The sequence below is a fragment of the Ambystoma mexicanum genome, chromosome 5q (genome assembly GCF_040938575.1).
Source record: "Ambystoma mexicanum isolate Mex_15411 chromosome 5q, UKY_AmexF1_1, whole genome shotgun sequence".
In the NCBI taxonomy this organism is placed as follows: domain Eukaryota; kingdom Metazoa; phylum Chordata; class Amphibia; order Caudata; family Ambystomatidae; genus Ambystoma; species Ambystoma mexicanum.
In genome coordinates this window covers 390,018,209-390,045,894 of record NC_090933.1, presented here as the reverse complement: position 1 = coordinate 390,045,894, position 27,686 = coordinate 390,018,209, and the positions used below count along the sequence as shown (strand labels likewise).

At 48.0% G+C, this 27,686-nt stretch overlaps 1 protein-coding gene across 2 annotated transcripts in view; it reads right to left on the bottom strand.

Moving 5' to 3' along the window:
• The window catches only part of THOC1 (THO complex subunit 1), a 1,301,120-nt gene that overhangs the window by 177,522 nt on the left and 1,095,912 nt on the right, over positions 1–27,686 (bottom strand). For both annotated transcript variants that reach the window (XM_069620878.1, XM_069620877.1), the window contains exon 19: positions 23,071–23,218. In XM_069620878.1, the coding sequence (XP_069476979.1) occupies positions 23,071–23,218 (148 nt within the window). The remainder of the gene's footprint in view (positions 1–23,070; positions 23,219–27,686) is intronic.

Here is a 27,686-nt window from a genome sequence, read left to right as displayed (position 1 = left end):
ATAAATAGTAACGTTATGTCAGAGGGTGTAAATCAGCCTAGTATATAAGCAAGTCTTCTAAACAGAAATATTTTAAGAATTTGTATGTTTTTGCTAATACAAAGGGTGGACTTATGGTCAGGCAATCTTATGTAAACCTTTTTATGTACAAAGTAATGTGAATCCAAGAGCCATAGGATTTTGCCATCCAGGTACAATTGTGAGTTAGAAGAGAGGAAGACCTTTGGTTCAGAAACTCAAAAATATTAAAACACTCATATAAACAATGGTAATATATACAGTGGTAATTGAGATGCAAAAGCCATTGATTTTATTATTCAGGTCTATAATGGGGCTTTTAGTTTAAAAGATTAGCCTGAAACCAGCCCTAATCTCCGACTCCGCTCTGTCTAAACAATATTTTGAAGAAATGTTAAAGGCCCTTAAACAGGACATTACGCAAGAAATTAAAACGGAGATAAAAACCTCAAAAGACTCTTTAGCTCAATCAATTGCAGAGCTGAACACCCACTTAATGGGCCTGGAGGCTGGAGTCAATGACTTGGAGAATGCAACGTGCAAACATGGAAAATCGCTCCAGAAGAAATAATATCCGCCTGCGAGGAGTTCTGTGACAGATTCTGGATCAAGACCTGTCGGAATATGCGAAAGCCCTCTTCCAAACCCTTTTAAACCTTGGAGACTCAGATGAACTGATTTTGGACAGGACCCACCGGGTCTACTCTTCAATTCAACAAAACAGGAATCTTCTACCAGATGTCCTCTCCCTCGAGTTCACTTTTTTCACCAAAAGGAGGACATTATGGCAGCAGCTAGACAGTGAAGTTTCAGAGAACATTGATAACAATGTTTCAGGACCGGCCGCCGTACACCCTAGCAAACCACAGGTGTCTCCAGAGAGTCACAGCCTGCCTGCAAACTAAAAAGGTTCCCCATCGCTGGGGTTACCCGTGTAAGATGATCTTTGAGTTTCAAAACCACTCATACACTATTAGCTCGGAAGAAGAGGCAAAAGACTTGATGGAAGAGCCGAGCAGTAGTGATCCCAGCATGAGAGCCGTCGAATTGGAGGGTCCACCTCTTAGCCCTACACCAAAGGATAAAAGAAGGAGGCCTACAGTTTGGCCCGCTGCAAAGGGTGTCACAGGATCGGATCAAGAGACTGCAGACCCTACAGGACATTGGGTGGGTTGATGAACCTCCGCAACCCCAGGAAATGGGAAATGGGCAACATTTTCCGTGGTCCCGGACATGAGATACATGATTTTGCGCTAAACACACAAGAGGCCCCTATCTGCATGTGATCTGTACCTGCCTCTGTACTTGGGCTTTTAAGTAAACATCACCAAATGATTGTGACTGAACCAGAATTCGCTGAAAAGCTAATCAATGATCATCAGGCAGGATTCTTCTGCTTGAGCATTCAAACCCTTGGATATTCTGGATTAAATATGGTGTGATAGGGGGTTGGTTTGGTCTGGCGCCCAGAGCGGATTGCGCCCGTTGTTGTTGTTCGAAGTTGATGTTAATGAATTTGACAAAGGTTTTGACACATTTTTATACAACCTCCTTTTTCTCCTCTAACGTCTATCATATTTTCATGATTCTTGTTTTTAGGAATCCTTACAATATCATTTGGATTCTTCTTGCATGTTTTTACTGCAACAATGCTAACACAGGAAATCCCTGGAAACACGCATACAAGGCACAAAATGCATTTGAGATGTTTTTCTAAAGCGTATTGCAATGATCTGGGTGCTAATCATGTTGGGGAATACAACTGGGGGAACTAGGCAAGATGGGCGCCCTAATGGGAGTATATTTTTATATCGTTTTATACAGAAGCTTGAGCGACACTGGAATGGCGGCCCCCGATATCAACTGCTTAACATTGAATGTACAAGGCCTAAATTCCCCCCTAAAACGAAAGGCGCTGTTCCATAGAGTGGCTCCTTATCCAGGGCATTTAGTGAGCATGCTGAGAGGGACGTTATCCTGGGGGGTGATTTCAACGTGGTAGTTAACCCTCTGGTGGACAAGACCCTACCTCCAACTGCTAATGATAAAATACATTTCCTGCCACTCACTACACTCTTACGTGAACATTCTCTTATAGAGACATGGTGTTTCCTTCATCAAGATGAGTGTGATATTTACTTTTCAGCAGTGCACAGAGGGTTCTCCAGATAACATAGGTTTCTCATTTCCGATACCCATATAGCTCAAACAATCGCTATAGAGATCCTCCAGAAAGCCTTATCGGACCATGCTCCGGTGATGCTCACACTGGTCCCATTTAACGCCACCCCACTATCTGCAATACTTTGGCGATTAAATGAGCTTCTATTGGAGGATCCCCTGTTTCACTCTCATATGTCTGACGCCATATGTCACTATTTCATGGAGAACGACACTGGGCAAATGAGCCACGACATAGTATGGGATGCTGGGAAGGCTGTTATTCACGGTCATGTCACAGAACAAGCAATAGCAAGAGGTAGAGCAAGGAGGTTCCAACAATCTCAGTTGCAGTTAGAACTTCATAGGAAGGAAGTAATACATAAAAGAAAGGGATCTCAGCGTTCTCTTCGAGATGTACGTATAGCTTGGAAGGCCCGGGAGGCGATACACATAGGCCGAGCAGCTTATTGCATAATGCATGCTAAGCAATATTACTACTCAAAAGGAAACCAGGCCAATCGGCTTCTTGCAGCAAAGCTGAAAAAACAGTGTGCAACCATAGACATACCTTACGGGATGGGTGTGGGAGTCACATCACCTCAGAAGCGGCAAGCTTCAAATAATTGAACATTTCTTCTAGAAACATTCATCCCCCCCACCACACCGACCCTCACATTGCCCAGCAATTCCTATATAATGCACATCTACCATAAATTGCCCACAAACTCCGAGACCCCCCCCCCCCCCCAGAAGAGCCTATAACTGTCCAGGAAACTGAATTCGCAATCCGATCCCTCCCCCTGGGAAAGGCCCCCGAGACCGGATGGCTCACAAATAAATTCTATAAAACCTTTTGCGCTGAACTTACGGCCTTCCTAATGAAACCTTTTAACAACATCTGGCCCACCGGAATTGTTTCTAAATTAATGGTCAAATTTGCAATCACCTTGATCTTTAAACCAGGGAAAGACCCCACAGAATTCACATCTTACCGTCCCATCGCTTTACTTAATACGGAGGCAAAGCTTTTTTAGTAAGATAATAGCGAGTCGATTGGTGGGAGTTCTTCCGACATTGATAGAAAAGGACCAAACGGCTTTCATTCGTAACCGATCAACACACGATAGTATCCGCCATGTGATTAATTTAATCGCCTTAGCTCAGAAAATCTCAAGCAAACTCACTATTATCCTTAAACGCCCACAGGGCATTTCACAGCATGTCCTGGTAACACCTAAAGACAGTGTTGGATGGATTTGGTTTTGGCCCCAAATTTACGTAACTGATTTTCACAATCTTCCAAATTCCCACAACCCGGATCAAGATCAATTCGCTGTGGACTCACTTGATTGCATTGGGCACGGGTACCAGACAAGGCTGTCCCTAGTCCTCTCTGGTATTCGCCCTGGCGATGGAATCCCTAGCACAACAGATTCGTCTACATCCCAAAATTCTTGGCTTCGAATACATGGGGCAATGTCATAAGGTTGCCTTATACGCGGACAATGCGCTCGGTTTCTTGAACGATGCAGCAAGATCTATCCCACCCCTGTTGGAACTCTTGTCCCAGTTCGCGAAGGTTTCCGGGTTTGAGGTGAACCCAGCTAAATCAATGGGAATGACATTGACGTAAACCTCCACAGGGACGGCGCATCTTCAGGTAACCTCTCCTTTTCCCTGGTTCACTACGGACATCTTTTACTTGGGAATAAAATTGACCCCAACTTACTCAGGTCTTTTTAAAGCTAATATCCCGGGCCTGCTGAAGGAAGCTAAAGATTGGCTTTCACAGTGGGATTCCCAGGAAATTTCTTGGCTGTGTCGTATTACCGCAGCCAAGATGTCCCTTCCCCTGAAACTGCTATGCACCTTCATGCATTGCCGGTGCCAATTCCTGAAAGCAATCTCCTTGACATACCGAAGGCAATAGGCCAATTCGTTTGGATGAAGAAAAGACCTAGAGTTCCTCGCAAACCTCTTACTATGGGAAGGACGCCAGGAGACCGGGGGCTCCCTTCGAACCCTCACTATTACAGAGCGGTTCAGGTTGCTGCAATGCTGAATTGGGGGTCCATTACTGAATCTCCCAAATGGCAGGCTATTGAACAGGCGGCTGCACCATTCCCCCTGGCTTCCCTCCCGTTTCTCCCCAGAGACGCTTGAAAATATCGAAACACGATTCTACCCACTACATTAGCAACGCTTCAAAATTGGGATAAAGCGCACAAAGTGGGATCAGACCAGGTTTAAGCTCGCTCTCCCCTGTCGCCCAGAACACAGCATTTACACCAGGCCTCCAGGCGGACTCGTTCCAGCTGTGGAGCCCAGAAGGGCCTCTAAGGCTGAGAGACTTATACACAAACCATGAGCCCCTTACGTTCGCAGAATGCAAGGAGAAGAACAAGTTACTCTGTTACCTGGTAACGTTCTTTCGATGGGATGGTCCGACGACGTATTCCATATCTATGACAATAATCACCACAGCTGTGCTGCTTCGGAAAATCTTTCGGCGCCTGCGTCCTGCGTCGATAACGTCAATACGCCGCCCTCGAGGACCTCCTCCGACGGCCGACATCACTGGATGTTATAAGTAGGACGCACAATGCCAGTAGCCTCAGTTGTAGTTTTTTCCCAGAACGTGTGGCACCAGTCTTCTGCCAGTCTGACCACACAAAGCCTTGCGAAACGTAAGCTGCACTTGCATAAGAAATTCTGTAGCGGGGAAGGCAGGGAGGGAGCGATATGGAATACGATGTCGGACCATCCCATCGAAAGAACAAACGTAAGCTGCACTTGCATAAGAAATTCTGTAGCGGGGAAGGCAGGGAGAGAGCGATATGGAATACGTTGTCGGACCATCCCATCGAAAGAACGTTAACAGGTAAGAGAGTAACTTGTTCTTCGAGGGGATTGAGTCCTCCGACGTATTCCATATCTATGACAGACTCCCAAAGCAGTACCAACATAAGGAGGTGGGAAAAAGAATTTAGAAGATAGAAATTTAGAATGCCCAATCAAATTGCAGAGTAAAGGACCGCCTTGCCAAAGGCCAGATCCTGCCCACGGATACAATCGAGGGAGTAGTGACATACAAAAGTATGGACTGAAGCCCAGGCTTCAGTCACAGATGTTACGAATAGGAACACCCCCCTGCAGGGCAGTAGAGGCAACCATACCCCTGGTGGAATGGGCCTCAAGCCTATCGGAGGGTCCTTACCCGCCAAGCGGTAACATTCAGAAATTGCCGGGATAATTCATCGAGACAGTCTGCTTAGTAACAGCTTGTCCCAAATGCCTTCCAGCGTAACAAATAAAGGTTGATCGTCCACTCTGACCCGGGACATGCGTGAAATATAAAAGCTTAAAGCTCTCCTAGGATCCAGCCTATGGGGCCTCTCCTCTTCCTTACCAGGATGCGGAGGAGGATAAAACGCCGGAAGAATAACCTTCTGGCTTAAATGAAATTCCGACACCGCCTTCGGAAGAAAGGAAGGACGAACTCTAAGGACAATTCTGTCCTTGTGAAACACAGTGAAGGGTGCCTTAACTGAAAGTGCCTGTAACTCACTCACTCTGCGAGCGGAAGTGACTGCAACTAAAAATACAGTTTTAAGAGTTAACAGTCTCAAAGGCTCAAACAGAGCACCCATTAGAAACTTGAGAACAAGGTTCAAATCACAACCGGGCACCTGGAAAGGTGATGGAGGGAACACATTAGTGAGCCCTTTTAGAAACTGAGAAATTAAAGGAATTTGAAAATAAGAACACTCTTCAGATGAGCGCTTAAATATGGACAGTGCCGCCAGGTAACCTTTAATGGTACCCACTTGCAGGTCCTTGTGGGCCAAAGAAAGCAAAAAAGACAGAACCACAGGAATGTCGCATGAAAAAGGATCCACATTCTGAACCCTGCACCAGTCGTAGAACTTTCTCCAACGGCATCGGTACAGGGACTTTGCTGCCGGCCGTCTGGCCGAAAGCAACACCTCCATCACGTCTTCGGGGAGCTCCCAATCCTTATGCCTCAACCTTTCAGAAGCCAAGAGTGAAGATTGAGGGATCTGACCTCTGGATGGAGAACCTGACCCCCACTTCCGTGAGAGCAGATCGTCTCGGTAGGGAAGACAACGTGGAGGGCAGATGGACAAGTCGAGAAGGTCCGGGTACCACGTCCTCCTGGCCTATGCCGGAGCAATGAGGATCATCCTGGAACCGAACTCCGCAACACTTGCGGAACGCTTATAGCAGTGGGAATGACCACTCCACCACGAACGCGTCTCCTAAGGCTCCTCTTGGAAGAAATTCCCGCGAGCAGAACCTTTCGCACTTCCTTTTGACACTGGAGGCGAAGAGATCCACTTGAGGGGTCCCCCAAAGGGAAAAGATCTCTAGGAGAATCTCCTGAGCCAACACCCACTCGTGAGAGATCGCGCTCTGCCTGCTCAGAGCGTTCGCCTTCTCGTTTTCTTCTCCGGCCCGATGAACTGCCGAGACTGAAATTTCCTGCTGGATTGCCCAGAACCAGAGCTGCATCACCTCCCTGCACAGAGGAAGTGACCCTGCCCCCCCCTTTTTGTTGAGGTAGTGCATGGCCACTGTGTTGTCCGTCAGAATCAGGACATTCTTCCCTCGCACAGTCAGCAGAAAAACCTTCAGGGCAAGCCTGACGGCCCTCAGCTCCAACAGACTGATATGGAGTCTGGACTCTGATGGAGACCAACAACTGCTGAATGTCAACTCGTTGGCATGCGCTCCTCATCCCGTGAGGGATGCGTCCGTCACGATCGTCACCTCCGGCCAGGGCAGCCAAAATGGAGCCCCCTTCATCAGATTGCCTTCGACGGCCCACCACAGAAGATCCTAGGCGACCAAGGGCGGCACCTGAACGGGGTCCGACATCCTGCCGGAGGACTGAGCCCACTGGAGCTTGAGTGCCCATTGCAAAGATCTCATCCACAACCTGGCCTCTGGCACCAGAAGAATGCAGGATGCCATTAGGCCGAGCCATCTCAACAACTCGAACGCAGGGAGACTCTGGGCATGTTGGAACTTTTGCACCATCTGCTGAATGTGATGAGCCCTCACCTGGGGAGGAAAACACTGCCCCAGGGACGTGTTGAGCACTGCTCCGATGTACTGGAGCCTCTGAGTTGGCGTCAAGTGGGACTTCTTTAAGTTGAGGGAGAAGCCCAGCTTGTGGAGGGAGTGGCAGGTGACGGACAGATGATCCAGGACTTGCTCGGGAGAGCATGCCCTGATCAACCAATCGTCCAGGTAGGGGTAGACGTGAGATGCGCGGCCACCACTACCATGAGCTTGGTGAAGACCCTCGGGGCAGAGGTCAATCCGAACGGCAGGACCCGAAACTGAAAGTGCGAGTCGCCAACCACAAACCTCAGGTACTTCTTGTGCTTTGGATGGATCGGCACATAAAAATAAGCATCCTTGAGGTCGAGTGATACCAACCAGTCCTGAAGTTGAAGGGCCTGGAGGACTTGAGAAAGAGTCACCATCTTGAACTTCTCCTTCCTGAGGAGTTTGTTCAAACCGCGCAAGTCCATAATGGGTCTCAATCCCCAGTCTTTATTTGAAATCAAAAAGTAAGGGGAATACCATCCCTTGTTCCTCTCCGCTACAGGCACCAGTTCTATGGCGCCTTTCTCCAGCAGGAATTGAAATTCCTGCGCAAGGAGCGGATCCGGACTCTTCAAAGAGAGGTTCCCTGGTGGATTGTCGTGAGGCCTCTGCCGGAAAGGAAGACAGTAGCCGTGGGCTATGATCTCCAGAACCCACACATCTGATGTAATGGCACGCCATTCGACAAGATGCTGCGCCAGCCGGCGAACCATGGGACATTGCCTCATGACTGAGCTGAAGCGGCTGCGGCGTTGCCTGAGGGCAAAGAGGCAACAGTCCGAGCAGCCTTGGTACCTCGAGTGCCATGTTTTCCACCTCTGGCACTCCTACAGTAGCCCCTTTGACTAGCAGCTCCTTTTGCTTTACCAAAGGATGAGTAATAACGAAAAGGAACCTCCCCTCCATTGCTGTCCCCTAGGACGAAAAGGTGGAGGTTGGCGAACTGCAGCGCCCAACGACTTTGCTGCAGCTTTTGAGGTCTGCAACCTCTCAAGGCTCTCGTCAGCCTTGCTGTCAAAAAGATTGACACCATCAAAGGGCATGTTGGGGAGCCGGGCTTGCACAACAGGAGCAAACCCCAACTTCCGCAACCACGCAAACCTGCGTATTACGGTGCTTGCCGCCATGGACCGGCTGACGCAATCTGCCATGTCGAAACCCGACAAAACGTCCTCACACATGGCATCCTTGCCATCCTGGACCATAGCAAGAAAACCATCCTGTTCGTCCCCTTCGGGAATATGTTTAGCCGCTAAGGAAACAGTTCCACAGAGTGTGCGTGAAACTTGACAAGGCACATACAGAGTTGGCAGCCTGAAGAGCCATACCCCCTGAAGAAAATACTTTCTTCGCCCAACCATCAAAACGCTTGTCGTCCCTATCGGGAGGGATGGTAGGATACCACGCCTGGTTTGCTGGGGCCGTAGCTGCCTGCACCACCAAACTCTCCGGAGTGGGGTGTTTGGTCAAGTAGCAGGGGACGCTACTGGCTGGGCGGTATTTTCGCGGCAAAGACTTGCCCACTGCCGGGAGACTCTCCGGAGCAGTCCAAGCCGTTGCCACCCTCCTCTGTAGAGCCATATGGAATGGCAGTACCGGGTCATTTGGTGGACCTTGGTCGAGGATATCCGTGAGGTCATCCTAAAGAAAATCCCCAGGGGGAGCAGACCACCCCAAGTACTCAGTGACCCTTGACATAAGGCGCCGGTACGAGGATTCGGCATGGGTGCCAGGCTCAGGCCTACAAAACTCCACCTCCAGAGAGGTGTCCAGAACACTGGCGTCGTGCAGTGACTTACGCAGGTCCTCAATCTGACTATGTCCTGAGAGTATCTCATCTGGCACCGTATCAGGAACTATGCCATCATCAGAGCCCTCATCCACCTCCGAAATGTAATCTAGATGGTGGAAAGTGGGCATAAAATGGGGAACAAAGTCATGCTTGGCCAGAGCCTTTCTAGGGGGTTCCACTGTACCCTGGGGTATACCCGTCGAAACAGCCTCGAAAGGCGTCTAGTGAATCGGCATTGAACGCGGCGCTGACAGCATGGACGGCGTCGACACAGGCTTCGAGGACGGAGCCCCGAGCGTGTCCTTCGACAGCCTGGGCGCCGATTGCATCAACGACTTCCTCGGAGGCGGAACCTCGAGACGGTCCCTCGACGACCTCGGCGCCACAGGCGTCAACGTCTTCTCGAAGACATCACAGGTGCACACAGTCTCGAGCACGTCGAGGACCGGGACCTGGAACGGGCATGACTAGAACGATTCCCCTTGTCCGAGCGGGACCTTTCCCGCGAATTGTGCCGACCACCCGAGCCCGAAGGCGTACGAGCGGTGTCTCTAGTACAGTCACGCAAGACCCCACTCGGAGGCGCGGACGGACCGGTGCCCTGCGATTCAAGAAGCGCCAGCATTTTCTTACCGAAGGAAGCCCATTCCTCTGGAGTTGCATGCTTGGTGGGCTAAGCGACCCGCCGACGGGCGGGGTCCTCGGACGAGGACGGGGAAGGCAACCGATGACGGCGCTTCCGGAAGTGCCTCGAAGAGGCAGAGTAGTGGCGGGACCCACTCCGGGACCGAGACCACCTAGACTTACGACAACGATGCGGAGAGTCGCCCCTCGAATCGTCTGTCGAAAGCCCAGTGGACCTCTACTTCCGGGGCTTGGACACCTTACCGACCGATAGTTTCTTCTTGCGCTCCCGCAAGGCTTTGGACGTAAGCGACTGGCAGTCGACAATCATCCGTGTCGTGGGCCTCCCCGAGGCACCAGAGGCAGGCGTTTTTTGCGAGTCCGTCACCGACATCTTGGACCCGCAGTCCCCGCATTTCTTGAAGCCCGGACGCGGAGTGGGAGAAGAGGAAGACATCTCGAAAACTTCATACAAACGAACAGGTTCGAAGATCCGAAAGAACAGAAACTCCAAAGAGTCGAGGCGCGCCGAGATCTCCGAAGTGAACACGTTCGCGGAAAAAACGGAACTGAGGCTACGGGCGTTGTGCGTCCTACTTATAACATCCAGTGACGTCGGCCATCGGAGGAGGTCCTCGGGGGCAGCGTATCGACGTCATTGACGCAGAAAAATTTTCCGAAGCATCACAGCTGTGGGGATTACTGTCATAGATATAGAATACGTCAGAGGACCCAATCCCCTCGAAATTTAAGTTACCTAAAACTGAACGTTTTAGGTACATACAGCTACGACACTGGCTGACCAATAGAGACTCTCGTCTGGCCGCCTCAGAGACCTGACAGGAATAGAGCTTAGGATCCTTGAGGGGCAGCAATCTCATAAATTAGCTACTTGCTATAGCTATAGGCTCTTAGAATAGGTCTCAGTGGAGGAGAAACTGCTTCTATGGTAGCTTGAGAAAGAGAATTGGGATTGGAGATCCACTGGGAATGATGGCAAAAAAATAAGGTGCAGGGCCCAGAGAAGCTCCAGGTCCACTGTAGTGAAAGACGGGGCCATTAAGTTCTGTTACCGGTGGTATCTGTCCCCAAGTAGGCTGCAAGCAATGAACCCTGCTTATCCGGATACGTTTTGGTATGGGTGTGGAGAACAGGGAGACTTAGCACACATGTGGTGGCACTGCCCAATTATACAAATATTTTGGCTTGAAGTGTGTTAGGTAAGATTTGCACAGAACTAGTAAATCTCCCTTTCCTGGTTCAACCCCAGAACTTTTTGCTTTATTAGTGGGATATTTTTCATTATTACCTCATTGAGTGGGAACCTTTTTCCACACTCACATAATCTTTAACTCTTTTTATGGGTGCCATTTTTAAGACTCTCCATAGTGTCTTTTTAAAGTTATCATCTTTAACAACTTATTGTCAATAAGTGCCGCCTGTTGCTGGGTTGCTCTAGGGGTTCTCCTTTTAACTTTCTTGTGTGAACCTTGAGTGAACTACAGTTCCCAAGGGTAGAAAGGATCTTTGGATCCCTTTTACATTTTATTTAGTGAAACCAGCATACCCCACCTTATGGAGTGCTGGGGAGATACAATGTATCCCCTTTCACACAAAAACTGACAATTCTGTTACAGTGACAAGCTTACCTTCAATGGCTGGTGGCAGTGATACTTTATATTAATTTGGTGTACCTTTACCGCGGGCTGTGTTCACAGCTGCAGTAAAGGGACCTAAGGGTGTCCATTTTGACGAAACTGGCCTCCGTCTTCTTTTTTCGCCATTTTAGTGTTTGTTGTTTGTTCCTTCCCCTGACCTCCAGGGCAGGAAATTCCTTTGTGTGATTTTTCTCTTTGGCGGGAGTCCCCTGGACTCCCCGCCCAGGCTCCGGTCCGTCTGTGAGAGCTGGAAGTGAGGGAGGAGTCCAAAACTCCCCAGCCCTTTGTCTTACGCCTTGCTTGAATGGGGACAAATCCCAGTGGGGGGCTGGCTGGCCTGATTGGACAACGAGATCACCCCTTCTTGTAAAATGCAGGGAGAGAATGCATAAGTTGTGCTGTAATTTCTGATAACCTGGAAGCTGAAGACATGTCGACCACTGGAACTTAAACCGAAGAGGATGACTAAGGAAAAGCGACGATTTCCAGTGACCGGAGAGCCTGCTGTGTAACCGGAGCCTGCTGTAGCCCTTCCTTGCAATCCATCTGGGGACTCTGAAAACGAGGACCCCGATCCAGAGCCTGTTGAGACCCACTAGACTCAAGAAAACCTGCATTTTGAGCCACCCCACACGTTGCTGTGACCTTGCGTTGAGGCAATACCCTGGGATCTCAAGGTATCGTGAGGTGCACGGTCTTCCGAATTCCAAATCTCGCTGAAACTTCGTGGGCATCCTGGTGGATCTCCAAAGACACGAATAGAGTCCCAAAAGTCCCCTCACCAGAGTGCTGGACCTTTAAAAGAAAGAGAATTCAACCGCGATTTTGTGTCTTGTTCTGTGATCCTTAAAAAGTCGCCAAATCCGCAGAACCGCATTCAGCCGCGAAGGAAACCTTGCCTAGAGCTTTCTTCATCGATCCCTGCTGCAAAGTACCTTCAGAGGTCTTTTTTTTAGTCTCCACAACAAGGAATCCATTGACGGGGTATTTGGCTGTGTTAGGGAGAATTCTCTTATACGTTCTAATTTCCCAAACCTAGGGAGTCCCCCAGCAGCTTTGCTGGATTTTTGGGGTTTATTTTTTTCTCCTGCTAAGAGTGAGACTCTTTTCCTCCCACCCTTAGGCATGATTTGAGGTATGTCTTTGACTTTGTATGTGCTTATGGGCTATGGGGTTTTTCGCTCCATAGGGTATCATCTGTTTGTGTGTATGTGTTACACAGCACCCTCAGTGCAGTAACACAGGGGTGTCATAGTGATCCCCAAACATAGACTCCATACCCTGGGACTGACTACTGTCTCCCAGGACATGTAAAGTCACCATTGACTTTACTAGTGCAAAATTGTCAACAGAAGCAGTACAAACCATCATACTGTGGATGTACTGGAAGGGGTTAATTTGATTGCCCCTGGGTCTGTTTCCAAGGGGGCACTGTCCAGTCGCCCCTTGTCGAGTTTCTGGCTGGTGGCAGTGGTTACCACGCAAAATATTCAAACCAGAATATTTCCTATGGGGTTTTCCCATTGATTTTAAACGCACCACTTTTTGGTGCAATGTGAAAGATACCGCCGGTTTATTTATTTAATATTAAATCAACGGTTGGGTCTTTTTGCCAGAACTCTTTTCTAAAATGGCGTTCGTGTCCGTAACTCTAACCAAGGACGAGTCCTTTGTTCCACTATTTTGGCGGGCTTCTCCACAGAAGCCCTCCAAATGGTGCCACTCTGTATGGGTTCCACAGGAGGGGTGGAGGGGGAATTGGCACCCTGGACTGTGTTGCCTCGGCAACCCAAGTCGCACTCCATTCCGATTGGCCCAGTGGTGAGCTGCCCGGCTCACCACTTAGCATGTGTGAGTGACAGCTAGGCTGTTGAATGGGGTGTTTTCTGCATAAAAGCAGGGCCCTTTGGGACTGGAACGTCAGAAGTCGCCACAGGACCTAAGAATCCGAAGATGGAAGAAGCTGAGCCATCTGCAACGACGACACCGCCGGTGAAGCCCTGCTGCAACTACCTCACCACTTTCCCGACGACAAGAGAAGATCTTCTGCTGGATGAGTCTTCTTCCACTGAGCTGGTGGGACCAACCAGTTCACCCCTTTCACCTTCCAAAGACGCCCCTTGGTCGAATCGCCCGTGCCAAGCACCCCGGCGGCCGGATAGCCAAGCTTCACCACTTTTGACCGCGAATAAAAGGAACGCACCTTTTATCGACAAACTCCGCGGCTGGTTTCATCCCTGTGCAGTGCAACGACTCCACGTATCCTCCTCGCCGAGATCCTCTCTTCCCCTGGTCGAAACAACGAACTGCAACCATGGTTAGGAACAACTGCCACCGCTGGAGCTTCTGCTCTCTTAAGGTACTGTGTCCTGCCTGGCCTCCCTTTCTTCGGTTTGCCCAAGGTGACCCTTAAATCCTTGGCTTGGCAACTGGGTTGGCCCCAGACCTTCTAACTTTACTTCTTGAATCACGCCAACCTCTTTTGAACATTCTGCAAAGACTTTTAGTGCATTTTAAACTGTGATCTTGGGCACATTTCGCTTTGCTCCATTTAAAGTGGGCCTGGCCTATGAACTTTGGCTCTACAGTATATACTGCCTTTATTCCCTTGCTGAGAACTCCTAAAAGCGTTGGGAACTGTTTTATTTCTATGCTCTGCCTTTTTCTCTCCCTTTAACATAACTATTGGAGTGCCATCTAGGTTACGCGCTCACATCTGTTTTAACAAATCGTGGTGTTTTAACTCTGACTTGTCTAATAGTTATCAAGGGAGGTGTGTATACTTTGCCTGACTCTGTTTTAACCTGCTTTTGATTTAGAGTGCTAGTGTATTGCCTAAAGTGTGTTTTAAATGAATAATGATATACTTTTTATACAAAGCTCTGGTCAGTGTTTGTTTGTTCTACTGTGTTTTTAGCCCTATTGTGTATACTCTATATATTGCCCTACTCTTCTTGAGAGAAGTCTGACTGCTCAGCCACAGTTACCAGGTAAATCTGGGTGGTACAGACTGCTACCAATTGGGTTTACTGCTTACTCCTGTAGTCTTAAACTTTTTGCAGTGTTCCCCAAGGGAACTGCACAGGATTCTGCCTAACAGGCCCCCAGAGTGTAGCCACTAAATGTTTCGGGGCGGTTAGGGTTTCCGCTTCTTCCTCTCCCCCTTTAATAGCCGCCTCACTCCACACAACTGTTTCAGCTTTGGAACATTTACGAAGATTGGCCCACCAGACCTCTGCCTTGGGTCTATTAGGTGCTTTCCACCCCGTGGCTATCCTGCGCTTGGGCCAGTATGTAGGCCAGGTCTCTAAGTTTGCTGACATGTTTCAGTTGGTGTGGCCTGGGGAACCCTCCCACCATACATGCCCATATTGAGTCTATATTCAGATTAATCTCTCTCTCGTTCAACCTTTGGGCCACTTCTCCCCAGTACCTTCTTATTTCGGGGCATGCCCAAAACATGTGTATCAAGCCAGCATTTTCCTCCCCACATTTAGGACATGTTTGTGGTTCTGCGCCTTTAAATCGTGAAATTCTCAGGGGGGTCATATATGCTCTATGGGTTACATACAGTTATATTTGTTGTAGCCTCGCATTTCTAGACACCTTTTTGTGATACCCCTGTACCCTTTCCCATAGCCCATCTGTCATTGGTTCTCCGGCTTCCTCCTCCCAGTCTTGTCTCAGCTTTGTCACCTCCCTCCCCACTCTTGACATCAGTAGTTCGTATATCCGGGAGACCTCGTGCCCACCTTCCGCGACATCATATGTTTCAATGACTATGTCTGGTTGCTCCTCTAGCGTTATTTCGGACCACGTCTCCTTCATTTTCCGTGTTAATCTGTTGTAAATTATATGTTGTCCCAGATGTAGGCCCGTTTCCTCTGCCAACTCATCGAATCCCTTTATCGCTCCCTCTTGCCAAATATCGCCCGTCGTTACAATCCCCACCTGCTCCCAGTGTTTACAGATCGATTTCCTTAATTGGGCATCCCCGCCGGTTAGTGTCACTAGCGGCACTTGCGGGGAGTATGGGGTCGGATTGTTTATGGACTGACACATTTTACACCATACTTGCGACCCCTTTGCCAGCATACTTGAGCTCCTTCCTATCTCACGTTTAGGAAGCCAGATCCATTCTTTCCATGAAGTACGGGGCACATTCGTGTCCCAGCAACCTGGACTCTGCTGTACAGTCTTCAGCTATCCATTCAGCTACCTATCTTAGTTGGCTGGCCAAGTAATAAACCTCAAAATTGGGTAGATTAATGCCCCCTTTGTCGTATGTATTTTGCCATTTCCACAGGGCTATCCTGTTTCTCGTGTTAGCCCATAGAAATTCACTGCATATGCCCTGGTGTTTAGCGAAGAAGCGCCTTGGTATGGTATACGGTATGTTCCCGAAGAAGTGCAGTAATCTGGGTAGTACCACTATCTTCAGTAGTGACCCCCTCCCCATCATGGCTACGGGGAGTTTAGTCCAGAACTTCATATTATTAACAACATTCCCCAGCGCTTTTTCGGTGTTATTTGTATGTTCTGCCTCTGTTGTATGGTAGATGTCGGTTCCCAGGTATCTAAAGGTTTCTGTCGCCCAGGGTATTGGCAATACTGGTAGCTTGTTGTGTGGGACCCCTATAAACCGTCCTAGGGGGAATATACAGGACTTTTTGGGGTTTACCCTGATTCCCGATAGCGATGCGAATCGCTCCAGTACCCCAAGGATAGATTGCAAGTTTTCTGGGTACCTCAGGTATAGCAGCATATCATCTGCATACAGTGATATTAAGTGTGGTTCCCCCTTTATATAGATCCCTACTTCCTCGTACTGTTGTCTCGGGTATATCGCCAGAGGTTCTAATGCTAGGATGTACAACTTCGGGGACCAGGGGCATCCCTGCCTAGTGCCTCTACTAAGTTTCCATCTTTCTGATATAACCGCTCCCGTTTAGACTCTAGCTAGCGGTGAGCTACATAGTAGTTCCACCCATTTCAAGTACCCTGGTCCCATCCCATTTTCTTTCAGGGTTGCCAACAGCCAGGGCCATTTGACCGAGTCAAAGGCCTTGACTGCATCCAATTACACTATAACTAACTCACCTGAGGCCCCCTCGGACTGTGCTATGACGTGGTGTAACCTTCTGAGGTTATTGGATATACTTGTGTGGAACATATCCCGTCTGGTCGGGGTGTATTAATCTACCAATGACTCCCTTCATCCTGTTTGCCAGCACGGCCGTGAGGATTTTGCTGTCTTGGTTCAACATTGACAACAGTCTATACGATCCGCAGTCCGTGCCTGGTTTATTAGGTTTGAGGAGTGAGATAAGCGTTTCTCTGAGGGATTCCGGCAGTGTCCCCACCTCGTATGCTTCATTTAGGGGGGGAGGGGTGTTAGGCAGAAACCTGTGCAGTTCCCTTAGGGACCACTGCAAAAGATTTAAGACTACAGGTGTTTGGCAGTAAACCCACTTGGTAGCAGCCTGTACCACACAGATTCACTTGGTAGCTGTGGCTGAGCAGTCAGACTTCCCTCAAGAAGAGTTAGGCAGTATACAGAGCATTCAAAATAGGTACAGAAATACAGTAGTACAAGCAAACACTGACCAGAGCTTGGGTGTAAAAGTATATAATTATTTATTTAACACACACTTATAAAACACACTAGCACTAAATTGGTAAAATAAGTTCAAAACACAATCACTATCATCATATGTACATCCCTGATTACTTGTTGGACAAGTCTTAGTTAACACCACTTATTTCCAGACAGAGGTGAGCGCTTAACGTTCGATGGCACTCCAACAAGTAAAAAAGGGAGGGAAAAGCAGAATTATGGAAGCCTACACACTAAACACTTTTTAAAGAACCACAGCAAGTTAGGAAGGCACAGTCTACTGGCGAGCAAGGAAGTTTAGGTGCCAGGCCCACTTTCAAGGGAGCCAGGCGGAAGATGCCCAAGATCAGACAGTTACACAGAGTCTTCAAAGTTTGTGGAGGTAATTCGAAAGGTTTAGTTCAGTGCAGGAAAGTTAGCTAAGGTGTCCCAGGCTAACCCAGGTTCGAGAGACGAGGATTTAATACACCCCGTTCAAACGGTTGCAAGGGAAGCCAGGCGGAGCACGGTACCTTAAATGGAGAGGATCCTCCAGCGGGGGCAGTTGTTCCTGGCAGCGGGTGCAAGTCGCAGCGTCGTCCAGAGGAAGAGAAGATCTCGTCGTGGAGGAAGGATGAAGGGCGTTGCACTGCCAGGGAAGAAACCATCCGCGGAGTTCTCCAGTACAAAGGTACTACCCTTTCGGTTCGCGGTAGTGGTGAAAACGTGGTATCACGGTTGCCTGGGTGCTTGGCACAGGCAAGGCGGCCACAAGATGCTCCAGGAAGGTGAAAAGAAGGTAGACTGGTTATCCCCACCAGTTGAAGGAAGAAGACTCTCCGGGCTGGAGATCTCCTCTGTCGTTGGGAAAAGTGGTGAGACGGTTCAGCAGGGCTCCACCGGTGGTGTCCTCGTTGCAGGCCGGCTCAGCTTCTCCCTCATCGGATTCTTAGGTCCTGTGGCGACTTCTGAAGTTCCAGTCCCCAAAGCCCTGCTTTTATGCAGCATAAGCCCATTCACTCAGCCTAGCTGTCAATCAAACATGCTAAGTGGTGAGCCAGCCGGCTCACCACTTGGGCCAATCACACAAGAGTGCGACTTGAGTTACCAAGGTAACCCAGTCCAGGGTGCCTAAACCCCCCCCCCACACTCCCTATGGTACCCAGACAGAGTGGCACCACTTTTGTGGAGAAGCCCGCCAAAAAGTGGAACAAAGGGCTCGACTTGGGTTGGAGTAACAGAAGAGAAGACAAACGCCATTTTAGAATCGAGTTCAGGCAAAAAATACCAACCGGTGAATTAATATTAAATAAATAAACCGGCGATATGTTCAAGGCTATAAGAATTAAATAATTAAAGTTGGCAGCCTCGAACAATGGGAAAATCCCATAGAGATATATTTGCGGTCGAATATAAAAAGTAGTATCCATTTCCACCAGCCAAAACTCGATCAGGGGGGACGGAGACGTGCCCCCTCGAACAACAGACCCCGGGGCAATCGAATTGCCCCGACCAGTACGTCCACAATATGATGTTTTGTACTGGTTTCTGTTCATAATTTGAGACTAGCAAAGCCAATGGTGACTTTACATGCCCTGGGAGACAGTAGTCAGTCCCAGGGTATGGAGTCTATGTTGGGGGGTCGCTGCGACACCCCTGGGTTACGGCACGGAGAGTGCTATATGATATGATATGGCCTTTATAACACGCCTATACAGAAGTGTTTCAAGGCGCGACAAGGCAAGGGGGGGGAATGGGAGGACAAACAACGATCCTACTAGGCCAGGTGTCATTCAGATTGCGCAAGTGCAAGGGAAGGGGGGAAAAGGAAAAGTGCGAAGGGGGAAGGGAGAGGGGAAGTGCAGTACATGGGAAGTGGAATAAATATGACACATAAATAGCCAGCTAGTGGCAAGTGCAAGGAAGTGCAGATGCAAGTGCTAGAAGGGGGGGACAGAAGGGATACAGAAAAAGGTCCCCAAGTGCAGGGGTTGCCAGGGAGGCAGTGCAGGTGGGTAATTGACGGGGCCTGGGCCAGAGATCAAAAGGTTGGCCAGGTAGCCAGTGCAATTTCGGTTAGGAATTCAGCAAGGGAGAGGAGGAGAGAAAGCAGAAGCAAAGAGGAAGATTGTGAGGTGTTTGCGGAACTGGAGCTGGTTCTCCTGAAGTTTCAGGGATGCAGGAAGGCTGTTCCAGAGAGAGGCCCCTGCTGAAGAGAGTAATCTGCCACCAACTCGTTGCTTGGAGAAGCGACTGACCCTAAGGGAGTTGGAGGCAGATGAGCGAAGAGCTCGAGAAGGGAGTAAGCTGTGTAACCCACATTAAAAAAACACATGAGACCCTATAGCCCATAAAACACATGGAAAGTTAAAGGAACACCTCAAATCATGTCTAAGAGTGGGAGCAAAAGAATCTCACTCTTAGCAGGAGAGAAAGAAATAACCCCAAAAAATCCAGCAAAGCTGCTGGGGGACTCACTAGGTTTGGGAAATTAGCCTTACAGAGAATTCTCCCTAACAGGGGGGTTCGTGGGGGTGGGGGGGGGGGGGAACTTCTTTTTATAAAAGTAGTTGCACCACCACCGCCTCTAATTCTTCTAGTTTAATCGGAGCTTCTAAGTTCCCTCGTTCTTCGGCGCTTATTTTCGGTAGGCCGATGTCCTCCAAAATGTCTGCTATTTCCTCCTCATTCCCCCGCCCGTGTCACTGTACAGTTGCTTATAAAACTCGAGAAACCCCCCCCATTAACTCCTTCTTGGGTATCGAGTATTAGTCCTCCCTCTTCCAGGTATCTCTGATTGTTTGTCTGGGAGTCTCGCTTTTATATAACCATGCCAATAGTCTTCCCGGTTTATCCCCCTCCGCGTGTTGCCTCTGTATTTTTTATAATTTAAATTACACAATCCTCCCAGTGTCCCATGCATTCCTGTTGTAGTTGGGAGATGTTGCTAGCATATTGCTGGGACTGGCTCCCATTGTTTAATAATGTCTCAAGTTTCTCCTTTGCGTTCCGTAATTGCAGTAGTATACCTCCTTGCAGTCCCTTAGATATGGCAATTGCTGCACCTCTAACCACCACCTTGAATGCCTCCCACAGGGTCCCAGTAGACTTCACACTTCCTGTGTTAATTAGTTACAAAAGTTCTTACTGATCTTGAATGTGTGATGCACTATTCTTAAAAGTATGGTCAACATCTTTTCTTCCTTAGCAACTGTTTTGCCAGTCTAATAGAAAGTAGATGTGAAGGTATGTTACTCTCCTGTGATTAAGTTGTGCCTCTTCCCAAAAGTAAAGTGTTGGCATCACCAGATTAGTCCCTTGAGGATAATTGTATGAGTCCCCCAACTGGGTCTTGCTTCCCCTGACTTGCTGCTAGCCTGTCCTTAATATGTTTGTATTAGGTTGTTGCCTACCTAGAATAACTGAGTCATTCAGTAAAGTGTGACATTGGGCTTTACTTTCCCCCTTCTTTGTGAGGTTAAAAAAGTATGTGGGTTTTACTTACCTTGTGTTAGCTGTGTGCCATCTAAAAATAAGTTACAAGAGTTACTGCTCATCTCTATCTGTGTTTCACTGATCTCAAAAGCACCTGTAATTGTATATTAGATCCTTAGGTTTTACTCACCTAGTATAACTGTGTTTTTATCACAAAAGTAGTTATTGGTTTTTACTGCACCTAGAATAAGTGTTTCACTATTCACCAAAGGAATATTGTCCAGTTGACTGATTACATGATTTGTACTGAGGATCATTATAGAACTGGAAGGGTCTACTGCCGTTGCATTACTGAATGTAATTGTAAAAAGTAACCATTGGTGTTTACTCCCCAAGAATAGGCTTGATCTATACTGAATGTTTATGAACAGGTTTTGACTTCCCTAGAACTACTGTTAGGTATTTCAAATAAGGTCTATAGTGGAGTCTGTGTACTTTCAAGCATAGTGTTGTGCTTTTATACTGTGATTTCATATAATGTTTTAGTGCTTACTTGCCCCTAGATGTATCTGGGCCTACCTGTATTTAAATAAATCCTTTATTTTTACAATACAAAGTGTTTCAGTGTTTCTTTGGATCATTTGTATGACAATTTCACTTGTACTGATTCTACAGCCCTCTCCCTCTCCTGAAATAAGCCTGGCTGCTCTGTCTCCGCTACCATATACTCAGGTGGTACAGCCTTATACTAAGAGTGGAGTCTTGTACTGCCTCAGTTGAATGGTTTTACTAAGCCCTTAGTTGGACTTCAGAAAAACCATCCTAACAAAGTGCAATCAAGGATCAAGGAAATTACTGGAACCCTACTTCCTATGGATCCACGAGTCGTGTTACTAGGGGATGTACCGGAAGACGGGTCCTTTCCGATGTCGGGTTATAGGGCAGATCAAACCACCCAGTTAATGGTAGCAGCCCGAGCTACACAAGCTCCATTCTGGAAAACTGTGGAAGGCACGCACATAGCATATTGGTGGGTGAAGGTGTGAGTTATTGGGATTGGAAAAGCTTACAGCGATGATGGAAGGGAAAATGACAAAATGTACACGAACATCGGGGCCATTCCTGGAATATGTGTTGGATAAGGAACATATGTTCTTCCAACCGGTACTGCTGAAACACCTTATGAAACCTTAAGGTTGGCATTGTAAAAAAATCTCTTCCCTTTTCCTTCTTCTTTCTCTGTCTGTCTCTTACTTGTACCCTTCTTCCCCTGTCACTTCTTTCGATGGCTTCCCTGGTTGAATTCCCCCCCTAATTCTCATTCATGATTGATACTCATTGATTATTTGGTCGTGTTAATGAAATGGCGATAACCAACTGCAGGGGAGGCCTAGGGGAAGGCGGGATGAACAAACAAATTCTTACCGCTGTGTATTGCAGCTTCCTATGAAATGTTATGTCACTTGATTGATAAAATTGATAAAATTTGTATTACAAAAAAAAAAGATTAGTCTCAGTTCCTCATTATCAAGAATTCTTTCTGCTGTTTGAGGATTGTTGTGGCAATCCTCCTAATCACTGTGCATTTTAGGTCTTATTCCGTCTGAATGCGATCAACAGTGTTTTACCGGGCAAGCAGTAATGATATGTTTGCGTATGCAACATCTGTGCTCGCATATTCGTGTCTTCACTTTTCTTTTCGTTTTGCTGACATAAATTAGAATGCAAGGGCAAAAAACTGCATAAATTACCATTCATGCATTGCAGTTCGAGAATAATGTTTGTTTGCATTGGTATCCAAGTCCTATTTACTATATGTCTATAGGCTTGGACCTTTCTGTGCATCTGCAAATAGAGCATCCACAGGAGGGGGCATGACCCGTCAATGCTGGAGGCTCCAAAGTTCCTTTAGAGTATGGGTGTTTTGGGCTGCTGCTTTTTTTACATGCATGTCGCTCCTCATGGTCTTGTCTCTGATAGAAGTACTTTTTTAAAGCAAAAAGGGGAGGTTTTTATTTGTTCGGTCCTGCTGTTAAGGATACGCCAATAGTTTTTCATAAGTTTGTGATTTGCCATGATTCTGTATCAGAGTGTCAATGTTCTTTTCCATTTGTTCCCTTTCAAAATTGCCTCTGTTCTTGTTCCTTGCCCTCTCGTATGACTGACTAGTTTTTAGGGTTGCCCAACGATTGTGAGTTGCCATGTTAGTATTTGTGCTTCCCTTTTGTAATCCATCTTATTTGTGCTTTTCCTGTGTAACTGTAAACATTGGGCACAAGGAAGGTTATTTTTAAAATTCATGGAATGAAACCCTTCACCTACTTGGCAAACTCATTCAAAACAGAGGGTCTGGGCTTCACCCATGATAGTTGATATGAATTAATAATCACTTCTGTAAATCAAGCGTTAGATACATTCTGCTGAACATGACATTTGAAGTGATTCCGGCTGTCACACCTGAAATTCACAATATGCTAAATATGATGATCTGACTTACTCCATTTATCAATTACTGTAACTGTTGCATGCAATGTTGTGCTGTACTGTGTATAAATATACATAGTATTGTACAGTATTGTCTTTGGCTTGGCAGGTGTAACATGCATAACACAAACTAGTTAAAGATGCAGAAAAACAGGGATACTCACAGGTAACTCCTTGGCCAATTTGATGACCATATTTTCAAGATATTCAGGTAAACTTTTGAACTGCTGGTTTGTTGGCTGGAAGAAATGCGGACTTCTGCGTGCCAATAATCGTAAGGCTCGCCAGCCGTAGTTTGAGTTTTTCACCACCCTTTGAAATAAAAGTTTATTATTGGTAATTTGCCCAATAAGTAAACATGCAATTGATACTAACCAATATACAGCTAACAATGTAAAGACTAGGACAACATAATCCTTTATTTCGAGAAAATATTCAATTTTATGTTTAGACTTCCCATTCAGTATTGGGTGCTGAACAGAGTGAAGACACAAATGCACTCTTTATCTATACATAGGCATTTTTAGACAACAGGAACTTAAAGGGGAAGTTCGCTGAGAAATTGTATTGGCCCAATCGATCGGGCATGTATTTTTGAGCATACATTGATTGATCTAAAAAAAAAAAATGTTCAATGCATCTTACCTACATATGTTTGTGTCCTTTGACTATGTTCTGGGCCTATTGCGCTCCCTTCATGAACATCCGCACTGCCCCCACCTCCGGTATCAATGGCCCGCAAGGGGGCTGCACTGGCGGGAATGAGGATGTCAAACATTGACATAGAGGCTGGCTGGGCGTGAACGAACACATCAGACATTCACACCCACTTTTGTAAGCCTTTATAAACACCTTGAAAGTTACCAAGAAAACATCTCTGCAATCTACAACAGATTCTCGTCATCTATTCATTTATTTTTTTGTTTTTTTTTAACAATTGTATTTATTTCACAGCAGTGTGAGTTGCAAACATTCTTTTAACAAACTTCAAACAATGGCATGGCATCCTTTCCGCCTCCTACCCCAATCAGGGGTGCCGATTGCCGCTGAAATTTAACCAATATGACCCCCTCACCACTCCAACAATAACATCTCAACACTTGGGTGAAGTGTGGCCTCTTCCTCCAGCCTCCCGAGAGGTCCCTGCCAATCAGACATCCACGATCAAAGGATAGAGACATTGTGCAACAACCTGGGTTTGAAATACATCTGTTCCCCGTCATCCATGAACTCGTAAAACGGTGTCCAGGTATTCATATATTTCGAGTAGGAGCCATAGGCAATTGCTGTCACTTTCTCCATGGCCATCACCTCCCAGAGCCTCACCCACCAAGCGGCAACTACCGGCCCCCGTTTATTCTTCCATGCCTGCGCTAGGGTGATTCTTGCCGCGCTCAGCATGTGAGTGATTAGGTCAGCTCTACATCTGGAATTAGCATAGCTCCCTTCCACCGCCTCACCCAGCAATACGACCACCGGGTCAAACGGCAACTGTACCCCGGATATCTCTTATATGGCTTAGGACCCCTTTCCAGTAGACCTCCACCACCGGACATTTCCACCACATATGGATTAAATCCCCGGATTGCCCACAGCCCTTCCAACATAGCATGGGATAGTCCGGGTTGATGGAGTGCATCCACCGTGGCGTCATATACCAGCATAAACAAAGCTTGTACACCCCCTCTTTAATTGAAGTGCATTTAGAATCCTTAGCAGTGCGGTGCCATATTCGACCCCATGATTCCCCGGAGATGGGCCCTCCTACATCTGTGGCCCATTTTTGCATGTACGGGAGAGTTTCCTCCGGGTCCGCCTCCCCCATCAGTCAGTCTAATTTTGATACCCCTTTCTCACCCCTTCCCTCTTGCACCGTAAGCTCCAGCCCTGTGGGGGGCCTAGTCGCTCCCAGTCGTACCCTTGTGTTAGTGATCCAATGTCTAAATTGAATATAGTGAAAGCGCTCCCTCTCCGGTATCTGGAATTTGGCTTTGCAACTTTCAAAGGATAACGGCATGCCCTCCGCGTAAAGATCCCCCAACACTAGGGCCCGTTCCCCCCCCCTCCCCAATACGCCCAAAAACTATTCTGCAACCCTGGTGTGAAGTACGGATTGTGGGTTACCTGGGTAAGTGGGCCTCATCCCCACCCCCACCTTATTCCCCCGTAGAGCTTTGTCCCAATACCATAGGGTAGCCTTGGAGGCTTCCAGTAGTGTGCCCCCCTTACCTCCATGCAGAGTTGCAAGAAAACCCAGTTTTTCCAGGGGTACCTTAGATGCCCCCTTTTCCAGGACCACCCATCGGTTCTGATCGTCCCTGGGTGGCCATTGCAGCATGGGCGCCATCTGTACTGCTAATAGGTACCTGCGAAGTTCCTGCACCCCTAAGCCCCCCAGAGCTTGTGGTCTAAATAGGACTTTCTTAGGGACCCTTGGTTTCCTCCCCCTCCAGATAAAGGACATCACCTCTGCCTGTAGCTTTTTAATTGCTGGGTTTGGTATAGATATCGGCAGTGCGCCGGTCATGTAGAGGAACCTGGGGAGCAGATTCATCTTAACTGGTGTAATGCGTGCCAGCCATGATAATTCCTGCAGATCCCAGCGCTTAAGATCTTGCGTCAGTGAGTTCAGGAGGCCCGGAATGTTAGCCCTGTATAGCCTATCATAGGTGGGGGTCAGGTAGACAGTTATTTTATGGCTTTCCGTACCCACGGTATCGGCTCTCCCATACTGACACCTGTTCCGTCTCCTGTGATGTTAAGAGCTTTAGATTTGAGGTAGTTGATGTGGAACCCCGAGACCTTTGCGAACTCATCCAACAGGTCTATAGCTCTGAGAAGGGAGTTTGTCGTGTTCTTCAGAAACAAGAGGATGTCGTCCGCATAGAGGGCTATTTTCTGGGGACCACCAGCCCCCACCTCCACTCCTCGGATACCCTGATCATCCCGGTTTTGCTGCGCCACCGGCTCCATGGCCATGGCAAAAATCAATGGCGATACCGGGCAGCCCTGCCTCGTGCCCTTCCGAATAAGAATACTGTCTGTGTGCTTGCCATTGATTAATAGTGTTGATGGATTCACAAAGTTAGCCATCATCATGCGTGTGAATATCAGCCCGCACCCAAATTTCTCAAGGATAAGCCGAAGGAATCCCCAGTGTAGGCTATCGAAAGCCTCAGAGGCATACAAAGCCAAAATTGAGAACCTCTGCCCTGTTCTCCGCCCCCATTACATCGTGTCTATGGCTCTGCGTATATTGTCATATGTATGCCGCCCTTTTATAAATCCCGCCTGGTCCGGGTGAATTATCTTTGGGAGTACCCTTGCTAATCTTCGGGCCAGTATCGTGGAATAAATCTTTGCGTCCCCATTCAATAGTGAAATGGGGCGATAACTAGCGCAATCCAGGGGGTCCCTATCTGGTTTTAATAAAAGGGCCATGGTAACTGGGCCCATATCCCCGAGGTTCGCCCTGTGGCCCTGATAAAGTTGAATAGTTTTGTTAGAGGGCCCACCAGGATCAGCCTGAACGTTTTATAATACGCGTTACTCAACCCATCCGGGCCTGGGGATTTATGTCCCTTCAGCGTCCCCATCACCTCCCCCACTTCTTCAGATATGGGCGCTTCCAGCAACAGTCTGTCCGACTCGCTAATTTGTGGCAGGGTCACCTGATCCAAGAAGGATACCTGGGGCTCCCTCTCTAGGTCCTCCCTCCTTAGGATATCAATATAGTATGAGTGCATGACCTCCTCTAGTTCCATCTTCACCCTCACCGAATTCCCACTCCGATCCCTGAGCTGTACAATGCGATTTCGGGCCCTCTGCTGTCTCAGTTTAGCTGCCAAGAAGCGATTGGCCTTGTGCCCATGTATATAATAGGACTGTTTGGTCCGTAAGAGGAGTTGCGCCGACTCATCCGCCAGGTGCACCTCTAGGGCCAATCTGGCTTTTTTCAAGTCCCTCCAAGATCTCTCTGAGCCTTTGTCCTTGTATTCCACCTCTGCGTCCCTTACCTCTGCCTCCAACTCCCACCTCACCCTCTCCTTTCTCCTGACGTATCCCACTGTGTGCGCTATGAATTCACCCCGTACCACCGCTTTACTTGCGTCCCAAATTGTGGCCCAGTCCACCCCCTGTGTGACATTTTCTTGGAAGTAGTCCCTCAGGACTCGCTCTATCTCTGCTCACATCTTTTAAGATAACCTTGTTTAGACGCCAGGGTCTACAAGTCTTCGGCCACGGAGTAAGCGGCTCCAGCTTTAATGAGACCGAGGCATGGTCCGAGAGGCACTGCACCCCTATTTCCAGGCCCGTGACCTGCGAGACCAGAGAATCCGATATCAGCACCATATCAATTCGGGAGTAGCCCTTGTGAACTGCCGAATAATGAGTGTATGCTTCCTCCAGCGGGTGGAAGAACCGCCATGTTGCAATTAGGTGCAATTCCCTGAGGAATCTTGCGAAAGCCTGTCTAAACAAAGTCACTGGCGGTGGCTGGGAGCGTTTTATCCATTCCTGCGTCCATCACCCCATTAAAATCGGCCCCAATCATAATTTGCCCCACTCCCGCCTGTGCAATTTTGGGCAGCACCTCCATCAGAAAACGATCCTGCCGCTCGTTGGGGGCGTAAATTGCCACCAGCGTGACCTGCTGGCCCATCAAGGTCCATCCCACCATCAAGTAACGGCCCTCTGAGTCCCTTTTTACAAATTGTTGATCAAATTGAATCCCTTTAGCCAAGAGGATGCCCACACCCCTTTTTTTCGTCCCACTAGA